The sequence below is a fragment of the Acipenser ruthenus genome, chromosome 15 (genome assembly GCF_902713425.1).
Source record: "Acipenser ruthenus chromosome 15, fAciRut3.2 maternal haplotype, whole genome shotgun sequence".
Lineage (NCBI taxonomy): Eukaryota > Metazoa > Chordata > Actinopteri > Acipenseriformes > Acipenseridae > Acipenser > Acipenser ruthenus.
In genome coordinates, this window is record NC_081203.1 from 23,766,857 (window position 1) to 23,784,000 (window position 17,144).

At 37.5% G+C, this 17,144-nt stretch overlaps 1 protein-coding gene across 6 annotated transcripts in view; it reads left to right on the top strand.

Annotated features, from left to right (window-relative positions):
* Positions 1 to 17,144, top strand: part of LOC117422130 (mitochondrial 2-oxodicarboxylate carrier-like) — a 181,085-nt gene that overhangs the window by 102,031 nt on the left and 61,910 nt on the right. For 4 of the 6 annotated variants that reach the window (XR_009307393.1, XR_009307392.1, XM_034927437.2 and 1 more), the window contains one exon: positions 4,401 to 4,449. The exons of 1 other annotated variant lie outside the window; for it this stretch is intronic. Coding sequence is in view for 3 of the 5 variants with exons in the window: in XM_034927437.2 (XP_034783328.2) it covers positions 4,401 to 4,449 (49 nt within the window). In the remaining 2 variants the exon portion in view is untranslated. Of the gene's footprint in view, positions 1 to 2,248; positions 2,353 to 4,400; positions 4,450 to 17,144 lie in introns of those variants that run through there. One more of the 6 variants, XM_058987512.1, reaches the window with a different exon arrangement.

A 17,144-nucleotide genomic window follows, 5' to 3' on the forward strand; every position in this document is an offset into this window, starting at 1 on the left:
TTGAAATTCATACACAAAATCTTTTTGGTATATAGCAAGTTTTCACAGCGGATCGGTATGCGTTTTGATATTGCTTGAGTTTAAGAGTGGTTTTATAATCTCAAATACAAACAGATTCAGTAAAGTTATTTTTATCTACAGCTGGGGATGCTACTGAGATACAGTTGAATATAGGCATGTAACACTTCATTATATTATATCCAGTGAACCTACAGCTTTGTTTATGTACAGATTTGGTCAATTTTATTATTGCTACTGCTGTACTTAAAGTACAATTGTATTTAACAATATAATCTTACCTGTTATGCACTTCCAATCAGTATATGCTGGAGCTCTCAATTTGCAGTTTTGAAAGAAACACATGATATATATACATGTATTTGAAACTATTGTAAATTCTGCATTCCTCACTTGTGTTTTGGGCATGGTAGAATTAGAATCATCATGCTATGCAGTGAGTGTAGGATCCTATGATCGCCAATTTTTTTAATGATTTCTGGGCCACTGCATTTTTATGAAAATACTAAGAAAACCCAATATTTTATATTTGGTAGATACGAAGGAATTTTCACTCGGATCACTGAGCATTGGATCTAAGTGATAGCTTTTTTTTTTTTTTTCACAGCATTACCAATACATGTTTTGGTACTTTTATACTGTAAATGAGCGCAATATTGTTATAAAATGTAAACAAATTATTGGTTTTAGGGGAAAAAGAGGATTTCATGATCATTGTATCCACTGCCAATTGTGCCAAATCTTGAGCATTAGCTGGATTTTTTTTTTAACGTGGTGCTCCTGGCCAAGTGTTATATATTTTCTATGCTTTGTATTTAAAAAATATATGTTATTATTATTATTATTATTATTATTATTATTATTATTATTATTATTATTAATAATAATAATAATAATAATAATAATAATAATAATAATAATAATAATAATTATTATTATTATTATTAATAATAATAATAATAGTATTGTTTTTTGTGTTGTAAATCGAACCCTGACCTTGACATCGATTATCGTGCAAATTCTAACAATTATCGATCATTATCGAGTTAAAATGCTTTAAAAAAAAAAAATCCCTCACAGTAACAGTTTAAAGGAACAATAAGCCCTCTTTTATAGAGCATGGTATAAAAAACTAATTCAAACAAATCCCGATGTTTTAAGACACTTTTGATAAATACATTGGAATTTAAATATAGCACTCTGCAATGGTCGTATTTCTGACGTCACTAGCCTTTGCCTTGTTTTGTGTAAACTGCATTAACGTTATGGCCTATTCACATGGAAATAATTCGATCTCATTTTTTTTTTTAAATTTGCTGTTGGTTACAATTTATAAATTACGTGACCCAGCTTCTGCCAGCAAAAGCAGCAGTCCCTTCCAGTGTGCCGTGGCTGCACAGATGCAATTCACTTTTTGCTGTCATATTTCAATCAAAACTTTACATGACTTTGCATAGCCACATAGATTTGCATTATCTTCAGTGAATACAACTATATCGTCATTTTTCCAAACAGTACACATTAGAGGTAGCCTACCCTTTCCGACAAAGGAACTTTCGACAGCGACAACTCCGGTTGATAATTGTGTTTTGCGTCTCCATACTTGAATATGTGTAATAGCTCTTTCATACATGTATGTGGATTTATTATTAATTGACTTACTGCCCACATCGCAACCAAAATATGTAGAATATCTCTTTCATACATGTATAGTCCTAATCAATCTACATACCACGTCGCACCCAAAAATGAGTCACATACCGGAGTGCTCTCACCCACGTGGATTCACTTTACACTTACAGTACATACATTACTAAGGCCCTTCACGGCCATGAAAAACGTGACAGACTGTGAAATTCATTCTTCACCATGAAAACTATCTATTTTGTGTACGTTTACCCTGCACTTAAATCCAATTATGTGTGTCGGTCCAGGTTCCTGATATGATTTATATGCTTGTTTAATTTGAAAAATAAACTGGACAGGATTTATTGATTGGCACTTAACAGCAGCCAATAACCACTCTGGGCTCTCCTCACTGATTGGTAGATATGGGCATCCGTGGCGGGTTTAGTAACCTAGGAGATCTCAACTGATATTGTTAAGCGAGTGAACATTTTGAGTGTCCAAAATGAATAAAAACAAATCTACAATAATTATTGCAGCGCATCGTGTACAATAATTTTGCATTCTACTGGTGGCAAACTATTTTGTACAATCTGCAATGTTTCATTGGATCACATACGTCAAGCTACGATCCAGCGGCTTCGTAGACTCAGACAGCAATCAAAAACGAAAAAGGTTTTGGATGGTGCATTGATTCAAAACCAAAAGGTAATTTTCTATTTTTTTTTTTTTTTTTCCTGAAACAGAGACACGTGACAACGTAGTAACGCAAAATATTATTAGTTTCACTCAAGACAGGCGGCTACAGTTGGGACTGATTTTAAAACAAAATGTGTATAAAATACATTAACACAAAGCAGGTTACTCTTGATATTTGCATCATCATCCGTATTTGTTCACAGACGCATATTCTCAGTAACTTTTAGCAACAACACAGATTACGTTCTTGACAGTAAATTAATATATACAAGACACGTTTTGAATTTCATGGAATATTCGGTTTAATTAAAATATTATCGATTTGTTATCGTGGGGTCCCAATCGGTAAATACCACCGTGTAACAATTTTTTTTTTTTTGTTCCTGGGTAGTAAGTGTTATTTCCTAATTGCTTATGTATAGAAAATGGCTATTATTCCCCACAAACTTTGCTTTTGTGACCAGGACAGTGATATTTTGAAATTTACCTATTTTCCAGAACATTCCAGATAGATTCAGTGCTGAGTAAACTTGGAGTAACTTCTAGAAATTTCTAGAACTTTCCAGTAATATAAATAGTAGTGTAAATACAGGGGCCTTAAGCCCACCAGTTCAGTTTAGTTCCAGCTGCCTAAGTGGATACATATCTGCATTTTTCTGAGATGGCATCAAGGTCATAGGAGACTTCAAAATGGTGGCATTCCTGATGGGTCTCCAAGGCGGTTTTACTAAGTTTCCCTGCTATCTTTGCCTTTGGGACAGCAGGGACACAAAGGCGCACTACCACAGGCGGGACTGGCCACAGCGGATCGAGTTCTCTGTGGGGAGGAACAACGTCAAGTGGGAGCCACTGGTGGACCCCCGGAAGGTGCTGATGCCACCACTGCACATCAAATTGGGCCTTATGAAACAATTTGTCAGAGCTCTAGATAAGGAGTCGGCAGCCTTCAAGTACCTTCAAGACTTCTTCCCTAAGCTGTCTGAGGCAAAGGTCAAAGCCGGTGTCTTCGTCGGACCACAGATAAAGAAGATCCTGGAGTGCAATGAATTCCCCAAGAAGCTCACTAGTAAGGAGAAAGCGGCTTGGAACAGCTTTGTTGCAGTGGTTCGGGGCTTCCTGGGCAATCACAAGGCCGAAAACTCGGAGGAGCAAGGCGAGCGCTTCCACCAGGATATACTGGACTTTGAACGCTGCTACCAAGGACAGTATAACAAGAACATGATGGGAGACTACATTTGGGGGCTGATTCGTGAAAGTGATTTACAGTATAATCGTAAATCTCGAAAAACTACTCACTTCTAAATCTTTTGTAGTCATTTTTGTATTACTTTAGTATAAATACATGTTAATTTGGATTCATATGTTGTTTTTTTCTGACTTTATGTAAACGAAAAGACACAAATTCGCCCGTTTTCTCATTGGAAATAGGTAACAAAAGCAAAGTTTGTGGGGAATAATAGCCATTTTCTATACTTTTGAGGCATAAGCAATTAGGAAATAACACTTACTACCCAGAAACAAAAATTGTGTTACATAGTGTAATTTGATTTATTATCGTTATCGTTACAAGCCTATTATTATTATTATTATTATTATTATTATTATTAACAATGCATTTGTTTCTTTTGTTAATGAATTAATTTCCTAATTTATGTGTTATTATTTTTTTTTAAATAATGATCCATAAGAACATAATCACTTTGGTTGGATTGACAATAATGCTATAGCAATAGTCAAAAGAAGGAAGAGTGGAGAACAACTTTTTTATTTTATTTCAGGACAGTAGTTGCCCTGAACTTCTAACCCCATAATATGAAGTTTTTTTTTTTTTTTCAAAGACAATCGGGGGGGGGGGGGAGCCGTTTTCATTATCAAGCCAAAGTAGTGACTTGACTGAACTCCAAAATGCATGGTTTAATAAGACAATTATGCCATAGTAAGCTGGCTGCTGTCCATATATCCTTGTTTCTCGGTTTTACCTTAGACAGTTTCAGGGATGCATGAACTTCTAGTTTTCCGTAAAATATTGACATGCATTTTTTCTGTCACCTCTGCAGGTCTTGTGGAGATCTGCCTGATGCACCCCCTGGATGTGGTGAAAACAAGGTAAGACTTGTTGATCCGTGGCCAGCTTCCAAACACAGCTTGACTCGCTTCCACTTTTTTATGATCATTTATCATATTTGTTTTTCTATCAGGTAACTAATATCAGTTCTAAAAAATATCTGCTGTCATACGCGGTTTCCTTTGTTTTCAACAGAATCAGTTTGCACATTCACTTTGATAACATGCTGACAAAGCGAAATATTAAATGTTCTTGCAGTTCGTCTTTAAAGCCCTTTCGTTTTTGTCTGCTTGCTGTTACCTTGTGAAAGAAAAAATCATTTTCATAATGAGAAAAGGCTGTAATGCTACCATTCATAAGTGGTTCCAAAGTTTTTCACACCACTGTAAGTAAAATGTTGTCCTTGTTGTTCCTTGAAGTAGAGGACTAGTCATTGTGAGGGTCCAGATGGGGTTCTATTGGGTTGAATTATTTTACAGATCCACACAGGAGACTGGTGTAAAACAATTTTATTGTTGAACCTGCAGTTGCACAGCCACTACAGAATTTAGTCCAAATACATTTGGAATATCAGAATGATATACCCAAGACTTCTAGAAAAGTTCCAAAAGAGGATCCATGTTCTCTCTATTTATCTCCCTAATCAACAATGACCTCATGGTGTGCGGGTGCAGTAAACACAGGGTCAGTATTCTCTCTAACCTTTCCCTTCAAGGAAAAGGAACTGTTACATCATTTCAGAATGAAAAATCTAAGGACTAGATACTGCACAGTTAATCATCTGTCATATTATACCATGTTGTTTAACATACTGTGCCAGAAAGAAAACGTTTTTCTTTAACAAGTAAATAGTCCATTATATCTTATATCTTATAATTACACCAAATAGATTAACAGTAATCTGTTTATTGATACATATAACACTACTTATCAGCTCCTGGCAGATTAGTCAGAAGTTTATTCAGGCTGGTCTGGCATTTGATTGCTGGCATGCTCCCGCCTTATCTTTTTCTTGCTGTGTGCTTGAACAGTTGATAAGGTTGGAGTGTTTTTTGCTATAAAATGTATTACATGTACACAGACTTTTATAGGATACATTTACAAGTAAAAATAATATGCACAGAACAAAACATTAGATGGCTGAACAGAGCTAACTTGCACTTATTATTCTGAGCTCCGCCCCTCTCCTGCTTCAGCACTCAGAGTCACTGGAGGCAAGGCAGACAGGCCTGCTTTATCCTGCCGCAGAGACTTCAGCTGTTGATCAGGGTTTGTGCACAATACTCATTAAGTGTTTTCCTCTTGCACCCCATTTTCAAATCAAAACTAGTAACTGTCACCGTGTATACCTACAACAGCAAAAGCTTACCCACACCTTAGCCCACTAATTTCAGAGTAGGCGCTTTGAATAACAGGCGCTTTGAATAACAGACGCTGTAATTAGCAAATCAAAGTGCACACAGTCGGTCTTGAGAACTGACAGTCATTTCAATGAATGAGAGCATTCTAGCGCTGCTTCAGCCAATGAGATCTGTCAGGACAGGATGAAATGACTGACAGTGAAACTAGCTATAAAAACTACACCAGACTAGAGATGATTTCTAAATTATTATTTTTGGTAAGAAAAAAAAAAAAATAGCGAGTGGTTTTACCAACGTTTATCCTATATAAACTTATTTCAGTCTAACTCCTATTTTTTGGGACTTTGATGTTTAACAAGCTTTACCGATTAAAATCAAAAAGTAGCAAGCGTAGTTATAGTGAATCTTGTGCACGTCTTCAGAGCTCAACAAGAAGGCCAGAGTCAACGTTCACAGAAGCTGAAGGAGAAAATGAATACCCTTCACAGCACAGTCAAGACACTAATGTTGTTAAAGTAATAAAGGAAAATAATATTATTAGGACTGTGTAGAATAAGCAAAAATCTGGTTGAACTGTGAAGACTGAAAGTGTCCAGGCTGGTTACAACTATGGCAAGGCAACTGAGAAATAATACCTGACTGACTTATGTTGTCTGTGTTACTTAATGTCATTTGGTCAAGTGCTGTGTGGCCTGACACACACACACACACACATATATGAAAATAATTCGTACTGTATCATTGGGATACAGTTCTAAAAGGATGAGTCTGAGAATGATGAAGACACTTTTGACTGTCAAATGTGTAAGTAATAAACTAACCAATGATCCATTTACGTAAAATGCAATAGATTTAAAGTTCTAGCTCAGGACATTCAGTATAAGCTGAGCATATGCAGACTCTGGGATGGTTAACTAGATCTGTTGAGGTCTGTTCGTTTGTCAGGTGGTCTTTTAGCACACACTCAGAGGCAGCAGGCAACCCTGATAGTTACAATCTATTATATACTGGTAAGCATTACAGTTCAATAAAACTGAGAAGATTACAGAACATGTCTACTGTAAGTGAGGATTGGAAAAAATATATCAGATGTATTAAACTGGTGCTTGTTAGGCTGTACACCTAGTAGAAGTAGAGGCAATTTAAAAAAGTATTTTAACAAGATTAACTATATCCGATAGACCACCATCATTGAGAATTCTATACTAATATGTGATGCTTCAAAAACATTTTAGAATCAATATAAAGGAGTTAATCTTGAACAATGGGTGTATATAGGGTATATACCACACTCACAGTAAATTAAATGGCAAATGTAATGTTTTCAGTTAACTCATATGTACAGTCTATTGAACCCCATTGTCATTTGACTTGGTTAAGCTAGTACTACTCGTACGCATCCTCAGTGCAAATAAAGTAGGGAAAGTATGTGTCCAGTTCTTCGGAAACCACAGCAGGATTCAGTTCTTTCTAATAAGTTTTTTATTGCTGTGTCTAATTTATATTGGCGGAATGCAATCTACTATAAAAGTGCTCTGTTGCGATGGCATGTTTTATTAGCTCCCTTTAAAATGCCAGCCTGAGTTAGTCTGCTCAAATGCTTTTTCTTTAGTGTTTACTGACCAGTGCACGAACATATGGAGGGTCCTCATAATTGCACACTGTAAATATTTGTAAAATGTGTATAAAATCAAAGGTTTAAAAAGTTAGAAGATTCATGTAGAATGTGATAGACAAATAGACGGATATGATCAGAGCATAAGGGCCTACTCCCCCCGATGTATTTGTGTTTCATGCATTGACAGTTATAGGACACATGCTGGGTCACACAAGCACATATATTTTATAACATCTTAAATGGTAGAAGGAACACGGTGTTACTTGTGTTTTGTCACCTGTTTAGTTATGCAGAAAATATGTTTACTCATCAAGGGTCAAGACACTTAAAAAAATGTAGTATGCTTTTTAATTACATTTACTGCCACAAAAAAAAGTGTGGGGGGTCTTTGTTTTTCATATAAGAAAATATGAGACCTATGAAGTGATAGCAATATGTAAGCATAGCCAAAATAAACACTTTTGACTGTACAGTACTTGCGATCTTAGTAACAAGCCTTAGGCTTTGGAGGCACTTCACATGGTAATTCAGTTTGATTCTCAGCTTAATGAAAACTTTAAGGTAATACAGGGGAGAAATCCAAGCCCATCCTGCTCTGATGGGTGGCCCGAATGGATCTCCTGTTCAAGAGTGTTCCCCTTCAAGAAAGATAAAAAAGGAACTCTGATCAATTTGCTTAGAATTGACTCCAGCTGTGCACGTTTCCTTCCTTCAGCTAAACAGAAGTTGACCAGCGTTCGCTCAGCGTCTGTGTGTGTGTGTACAGTACTTATTATCCTCTTGGGTGTCTATCTGCAACCAGACTGGCACAAGGCATGATACAGCTTTCATGTTTTCTGTAATCCTTTCACTTTAGTTCAGAGGGGGTCAGTTGGTAACACGCATGCCTCTGGGGCAAGTCATGAGTTTGAATTTGGCCTACTCTCTCAGGCAAAACCCAGCCTGGTGTGTGTGTGTGTGTCTAGAGCACTTAGCTGGTGCCAGACCCCAGACGAGATGTGTAATTGAGGTCCCGTCTGGAGTTTGGGCGTGGAAGATCCAGTGTTGCTTTGTTAAAGAAGAGCATTGGCATTAACCTTGTTCACCTTTTGACAAAACTTTCACAAAACAAGCCTGTTTTTTTCCCGCTTAATTTAAAATAAATATAAAACATAGAAAGTGCATTCCCGTGTTTTACTTTTTTTTTTTTGTTATTTGTCAGAAAGCAAGAAAGAAATTGCTCCCAATATCCCACATTAACACAAGCCCTGGAAATGTAATACCCATTATTATACTGTTTTCTGACCATGTTTCAAATGTACCACCAACATATCACACATACCTTGATTTAGTTTAAATAAAGTGGTCACATGAACATCAGCCTTAAATTACCAAACCAGTAATCAATACCTATAATGTTATCTAGTCAAAACCCAGATGTGGTTTTGAAGGATTCTAAAAGCACCCGTTCTGTGTGGAGTTTCTGCTGATGATTGTGGAATAATGCAGACTTTAGTGCCTTTTTTTTTCATACCAGATGGGCAAACTGAAAGTCTGGTGGGCATGTGCAAATTTGATTGCTCTCTGCATTCTCATTTATTTATTTATTTATTTATTTATATTATTGGGGAGAATGTGTGTATTTGTTGTGCTGGTCTACAATCCGTCATATCTTGTTACATTGTTTGTTTGTTCATTTGACTCCAAAAGTCTTTTCTTTGCTCAGCTTGCTCAAATGCCGGATGTCTCACCACTGTGCTTTGGAAAAAAATGATTAACAACTTTACACCCCACCCATACGGAGCGCAGTAAACAGATCATGGCCCTCTACTAAAGCTTTATTGTCTCTGGCAAGCCACTACAGGACCTTTGGCACGACTTGGGATTGACCTCCTCCATAAATCCTGGGATTGTCAATAAATTCTACTGCGCGTCTGTCATTTACAGCAGTAGTTTCTTGGTAAATAAACTTCTTGGCTTGCCTTTTAAACTCAGCGACCGTCTCTTTGAAATGTTTAGCCCAGCAAAAAAATAAAGAAAGGAAGCAACAGGATGCAAGTGCATACATCAATAGAGATCATATACCCAAATGTGCAGGGAGATATACTGCCTAGTGCTGAAGGTAACCTTTTATTACAGGTGAACCCCAGTAAGATCATTGAGAGAGGGGAGGTTCAGATCACAGCCACTCCCCTGTAGTATGCTACAGTGGAGACTTCTCAGTCTCTCATTTTTCTCAGTATTATCTCTCATTTTTAATTTCACAGAAATCAGTGGGAAATATTGAATTTGGATCACCAACTTTCATGTGTGCTACAAACCTGAGTGGAGCTGCTTAGGAATTGGTTTGATCAGCCTATACCCGATAAGCTACAGCTGGGCTCACATAAGTGCTACACAAGATGCACTAACATGTTTTTATATACACTCTTAAACCCTGGCTTTGTAAATGCAACCTTACCTCGTCAGTGGCATGTCAGAGGCTTCATCTACAGTTTACAACAAATCCGATGTTATGTTCCAGTGGCAAACAGTTAAAAAAGGGGAGCAAGCTTTTGTGCCTTCAGAAAAATGACATTTTAGAATGTGAAGACACTGGTCAGTCAGTTTATTTGCAAAGACAGTACACAAAAAACATGCATGTAACTATGGAAACACATTTTAAAAATACACACAGCAGCTTTGCATTTTTAACCAATTTATATTTGATTGTGGAGGACTGCAGCTTTAAGATATTAAACATCTTTTTTTTGCACAGATTAAATCCAGTAAAACTCTAAACAATGCTGCTGTTGAGAACCTGTTCGTTTTGGATGAAGTATTGAATGCTTCAGTTCAGATCATTCCAACAGGAAGTTGGCACAACTTAGAAGAAGCTCTCCCTCTTGTCGGCAGCTTTGTAGAGCCGTCAGTGGTTTCTCATTGTGGTCGGCTTTTCAAACTGATCATTTTGTAATTCAGTTGTGAAAGGTTAAAGAAGGCCACATCTTTTTAGTAAGTAAAACAATGTCAACCTGGCAGATTCTTAGAGCTATTCTTGTGAATCTACTGTATCATACATGCAGAGCTAAAAGTCATCTTCTTGCCAGAATTGGCAAAAAGGAGATTGCTTCAACAGCTGTGCACACGCATGTTATGGGAACTAATTGGAAGCCTCCTATACGCAAGAAGAGCTGAAATCCATTAGTGAGTAAAACCCTTAAAACAGGGCTCGGAGCCTTGTTGTAGAGTTTGAAACGAGCACACCTTATTGGAAGTGAGGTTAGTGAAAGAGCCTTATTAGCAACTGGTATTTAGTTTAATGTCCTGTGCTAAATTATAAGGTGGCCAGAGAAGGAGAGTTTCAGAGGCTGCTGAATCAAAGGGCTTTTCCAAAGGGAAGCCGTCCTAAATCTGAATACATTTTGAAACCTTTTTAAATTAGAGTTCCCGTTGTCTGGAAGGAGAGAGACATTTTCTCACTAAAGGTCAAGCCTGACAGCCGTTGTGGTAAATTAAAGAAATACCAGCCTGCCGCCTGCGTTTTTTTATGTTGTTAATGCATTTTGCCTGTTTATTTCTGACCTTTTAAGTTTAATTTATGATTTAAAAAGGTAACTAATCCTAGCCAGATTTTTTTTCTTTTTAACCATAAATTGGCAGTGTATTACTGCTGAGAGTGCATTCAAAATGTTGATACCAAAAGCCTGAGTTAAGCTACTAATTGTGGACTTCTTGATTCTCAGTGAATATTTTATATATATATATATATATATATATATATATATATATATATATATATATATATAAATTAGGGCTGTCACTCGATTCAAATCTTTGATTGGTTAATTTATGGGCATTAGTTGGACTTGGCTTCCTGTTCTGCTTTTATTGCATCTAGCAGAACCTGAGACACCGAAGAGATTAAGTCATTTTGTATCTTGTTAGAGGTACCTGAGAATACTATGGCTATTGACAAGTGATTGCTTAACATGCTGTTGTAGTCAGAAATCAGGGAAAGTAATTCCACATAATTACTTCTTTTTGTGGAATTGGTGTCTTCATTGTGCCCTTTGAATGACAGTTCTTGCTTGCCAAGGTAAACAACAGAATCAATCAAGTGTTTAAGAACCTCACGATTTTTTCTTACTTGCTCATTGTGATGTATTGTATCCCTACGCTTCTGCTCATCCAGTTGAACATCAAACCAGGTTTGTCCAAATGTTTTGAGTGTTACAGTGGCTCGCAAGTGACTTTGGGAACGTTCATGTTTTTGTGCTGACTTCGATAGACATTCTAGATTGCTGTAGCCAGTGCTGTTCCATATCGTCTTTTCTGTACTGAACAAAAGACAGTTCTAGCAGTACAATTTGTTTTTAATTGACAGCCACCGGTAAGCACAGATACCTTTCATACTTTGAATTTTGCAAGTGGTGAGTATATCCCTTCCCTTCCTGTGTCAGTTTGGGTATTTGTGTTGTACACCTCCCTTTTTTTTAACAATCTCCAATTTTTCTGAGAAAGTTCTTCTTGAAAATTGATTCGTAACCAAATCGATTACCACTCTGTTGTCTTATGACATATTGTTTTTTTAATTTGTAAAAAGCAATTTGAAATATTACTTCGAAGCTCTTAATATAATTCTCAATAACGGTCTCTATAATAAGCAAAACGAAATTCAGCTATTTTTTACATACTAATGATTGGACAGCTGCAAAACCAGGGCAGATCTTTGACTTTCCCATTGGTTAAAATCCCTAAGACCATCAACTGAAACGGAGAATACCTTCATCGGTTTATGTCCCACCTCTGCTCACTCATGATTGTACACCTGCATAACAAGGGGCAGATCTTTGACTCTCCCATTGGTTAAACCTGGAGAATACCTTGAACTGTTTATGTCCCACCTCCACTCACTTATGATTCGACTGCCACAGAGATAATGCAGATCTTCTATTGGTTTATATTATTTTATATACATAAATAAAATTCTGCACGATTTAAATTGTAAAAAAAAAATGTATCTGCGATCAACTCTTTAGTTGATTAATCGGTCTGATTTAATCAGAACAGCCCTAATAAATTATATATATATATATATATATATATATATATAATTTACCTTTTGTTTTTCTCTTCCCAGTTTGAAATTCCCAATTAATATCACCTGGAAGAGGGCGTTTGGAACTGGTTGTTCTGCTGTCAAGTCAATCACCTATTTCCCCTTCCCTGATCCTACAATGGGTGTTCCCAAGCAATTTAACCCGAGAGGCAAGGACCCAGCTTGGGAATTCTCTGCCTGGACTTGTTGGAGTATCTGATCAATAGTAACTGTTAAAGTGTAACTTTCCTCTCTAACCTCGATAAAAGGCAATGGCCAATACAAAGCTCCTTGAGGATGGCCAGCCAAGATCAACAACTTGTCATAATTCAAACCACACTCGCATGACTCGCAATGCACTCCAAACGGCAGTGATTTTACTGGATGAGCCACTGTGGTTCCCTGGGGATGATTATTTATGTTGCACTTGGAGAACGCTAAATAATACACAAGAGAATTCAACCTGAATTTTGCCGCCTTTCTGAATTTTTATAATAAAAAAAAAAAAAAAAAAATCCCGGGGTAGGTAGTGCTGAGGGCTTATCCACTAGCTTTTCATACTTTTCACCTCTGCCTGGTGTGGCGAGTTCACGTTCACTCCCAATGGGTGTTGAAGTACCTCCAAAAGTAAAAGGGCGAACTAGGTCAAAAACATGTAATAAATATGTACTGGGTCTTCTTTTAACGATTTACAGTTAATGCAGGATTGTATCACAAAACTACCACTTGACAGTCCCTGCTTGAGAGAGGACAGAGGACTCCAAGGAAGTGGGGTATTAAGGCGTGATTTGATGCTGGTGCTCATGGTGCCATAGTCCCTCACCTCTATTGAACATAAAATTCACAAGAACCGTACTGAAACATTTGAAAAAAATATGGAAATGTAAGATTAAGCACACTAGGAAATTTGGTTTAGTGGCAAGTGGTGCATCAGAAACATGTCATTTTTGTATTATTTTGGGTCTACAAAAGTTACATGAAATATACAGGCTCATAGCAGAAACCATGCTATCATATTTTTGTCTTTTGATAATGTAAAATAAGTAAAACATTCATTATAGTAAGCAATAGATTTCTGTGTTGAGTTAAAACTTATGTCATACAAACAAACCACTTTATTACTGCTGGGCAAATGATAAATGCCATTTGGGTGACAATTTAAACCCATTTAAAAAAAAAAAAAAAGTACTTGCATATAATTTTCTAAATCAGATTTCTGTGCTTAATTTGGACTTTCGACTAAGGCACTGACTTTTTCATGGTTTGACTATACAGTAGGTTATATTCTACTCTTACAGGTTTAAAATGTGTAAAATATTAGCATTAATGTAAAAACTGTTTCTGAGCTGGAACCAGACCTCATAAGGTTTTCCAGCCCCTAATAGAAAGAGCTGAAATCATTAGCCCAGCTGTCTCTCCTCCTACAAACAATCCATTAAGGTTTTTTTTAGCGGACAGAGGCAGGAATGTAACTGCCCATTTTATATACTCAGAGCCCTCGCCTTCTACAGAGATACTAGGGATGGAGTTACAGCTTTTCATTAACCTGGAAACCACCTAGTTACATGGTTCACAGGCTGGTCGCAGCTCACTTGGAGCTAACAAAGGGTGTCAGGCCAAGCTTGCAGCAGGGGGCTAGGTCCTCTAGGGCTGCCATCTGAATCTGATCAGGTCAACTGCTTTAACTCCTGCCTCATTAGGGGAAATAAAGAGGAGATTATGGTTTATGTAAGGTTCATGTTACAGAGGGCTGGCTCCCCCCTAGCCAGACATCGATGGCTGATTTATACTAGTAGATGATACCTTGCTGCTTCCTCCACTCCCCCCACCCCCCCTTGTACAAACATATATATATATATATATATATATATATATATATATATATATATAATGTATTAAAGCCTACCACAGTTAACTTGGAGGGCAACAAGAATGTTTGTATTGGTGAGGCATCTTTATTTTTAAAGGTTCAAGCAAGACACATATTGTATTTAAGGAATGCCTAGTCACAGCATATGACGTTTCCTTACTATGGCAGCAAACTGATATGCCACTGTACCTGCTAGAGTACATGTGTTTCTGTATTTGCATGTGTTGTTTTTGTTATTTAAATTGTGGACAACAAGAAATGTATAACAAAACACACACTTTTTTACTGTTTTTGTGTATTAACTCGGAGACAATTGTGTATTTTTTTTTTTCTTTTAAGATTCTTGGAATAGGGATGTAAGAAGGCCTCGACAAGGAAGCAAAAAGGTTGTGTTTTTGTAGTTTTGCTTTGTAGGAGGGGGTATGTAAAACTACAACAGACAAAATAATAACCTGTCCTCCAAAACAAAAACAATGCATCTATGTTCACTGATGTGTGTGTGAAGCTTATGAACAAAACAACATTTGAAACAGCTAATGACAGGGTTGCCTTTGAGAAGTATCCATGAAAACCTGACTTCTGTTTGATCACAGCAAGCATTTTGGCTGAAACTGATCTTTTGGAACTTCATGTGGAGACTTTGATGATTTGAGTGGTGATGATGATGATGATGATGATGATGATGATGGTGTCACTGAATTTCAGAAAGCAGGATGTCAGGTCTCGCGAACTTATTTGAATGTTCTCTCACTCTCTCACGCACAGCATTGCTTATCGCATGCATTAATACAATTTGTAAATTATGTATATTGTCATACAAATCTCACGGTAGAATATGAAGATAACAGAGCGATCCCAGAGGTTAACAGAAAAGGCAAGTACCTGTATATTGGTGTTTTATACTAAATCCAATGTTGGTCCGCGCGAGTATTGACAAGCCTGTGTAACTGAACAGCAACATGATAAAAACAAATCTACCTTGGATAGAAGCGGGTACCGCTGCTGCCCAGTGTCACTTCATAAGTGCTGTTCCTCCCAAAAATCAACTTATGGAGGTTATTATTAGTTTAGCAGTGCTTCCAAGAATAAATTTGAATTAATCCAGAGCCCAAATTGGTCCCTGTTTATTAATTTATGAACTGTGCCTAGTTGTACATGCAGCACTCAAGGGAAGAAGACGTGGTACATACCTGTAGATCAACACACCTGCGTCACAACAACTTAGATTAACACGTACCACTTTACCAGATTTCGATCTCGTTGCTGATAAGGTATGTGAACTGAATTTGAGGGTTTGGTTCTGTTTTTATTTATAATTATTATTGATGCATGTTTAATTGGCAATGCAGGGCCATCTGCAGCCAAATATCAACAAACCCCTGGCAGTTCCATTGTTCCAAAGCACACAAGAACATTTTGGACATGCAGATTTAAGAACGCATATATATTAATACATTTACTAAATAAACACGTACACATTGACTGAAATTTGCCATAATGTAGTGTGTAGTGTGATCCATGTATTAATGTTCTCTTCCTTCTCTCCATCCACAAGCTGAATTAGTTAGATTTTTCATAGAAACTCTGTTTAATACATAATTGCACAGGGAAGCACAGTTTAACCCATCTTAAGCTACTGTAGTAATACATTGAATTTTCCAGCATTATGTTTCTATTATATTAGTAGTAATAGTAGTAGTCCTATTTAATGGGTCGATTGGGGACTGCGCCAGCCATCAAAGGATGGCTGGAGAAAGGATTCAATTTAGCATCCTCAACAAGAGGATGCTAACAAGGTCGGCCAATTAACTAATTTTAAATGAAAAACCGGTCAAAAGAGCACAGAGCACGCTATTATGAGCCCACTGGTCGACAAAGGCCGTCATGTCACCAGTGGACTCTGCATGGTTGTGCTCTAATGTAACCCGGGACTGGACCAGCGTCCTGAACATGGCTCCGCAGTCAAAGAGGTCCTCCCCAGTGATCTTGCGCTTCCTGGTCTTGCCATAGGCCAGGAGCAGATTCACCAGATGGTCTCTCGCTTTGGTGGAGCCACAAACAGGGTGCCCAAAAATGAGGAGGGTGGGAGAAAAATGCAACCAGAACTGTAGCAGGAGGTTCTTCAAGAGGAGGAAGAATGGCTGCAGTCTGGTACAGAAAAAATAAATATGAGACACTGACTCGGACTGACCGCAGAAAGGGCATGCGGCGTCTGAGTCGATAAAGTGATGCAGGAACTCTCCTGACGTGACGGCGCCATGGAGGACATCCTACTTCCCCAGCTCCTCTCGGGACTAGCGGGGAATAAAAGGCATGTCGTATGCAGACAGGCTAAAAGAATTGAATCTATTCAGTCTTGAACAAAGAAGACTACGCGGCGATCTGATTCAAACATTCAAAATCCTAAAAGGTATAGACAATGTCAACCCGGGGGACTTCTTTGACTTGAAAAAAGAAAAAAGGACCAGGGGTCATAAATGGAGATTAGATAAAGGGGCATTCAGAACAGAAAATAGGAGGCACTTTTTTACACAGAGAATTGTGAGGGTCTGGAACCAACTCCCCAGTAATGTTGTTGAAGCTGACACCCTGGGATCCTTCAAGAAGCTGCTTGATGAGATTCTGGGATCAATAAGCTACTAACAACCAAACGAGCAAGATGGGCTGAATGGCCTCCTCTCGTTTGTAAACTTTCTTATGTTCTTATGTTCCCACTGGGGACTCTCCCAATAGTAGTAGTAGTAATATTTTATTCTCTCAAATGTCATGTATGATGTACTCTTTTAATTGACTCCATTTGTAAGACGGAGATCTCTAGAACTCACCCC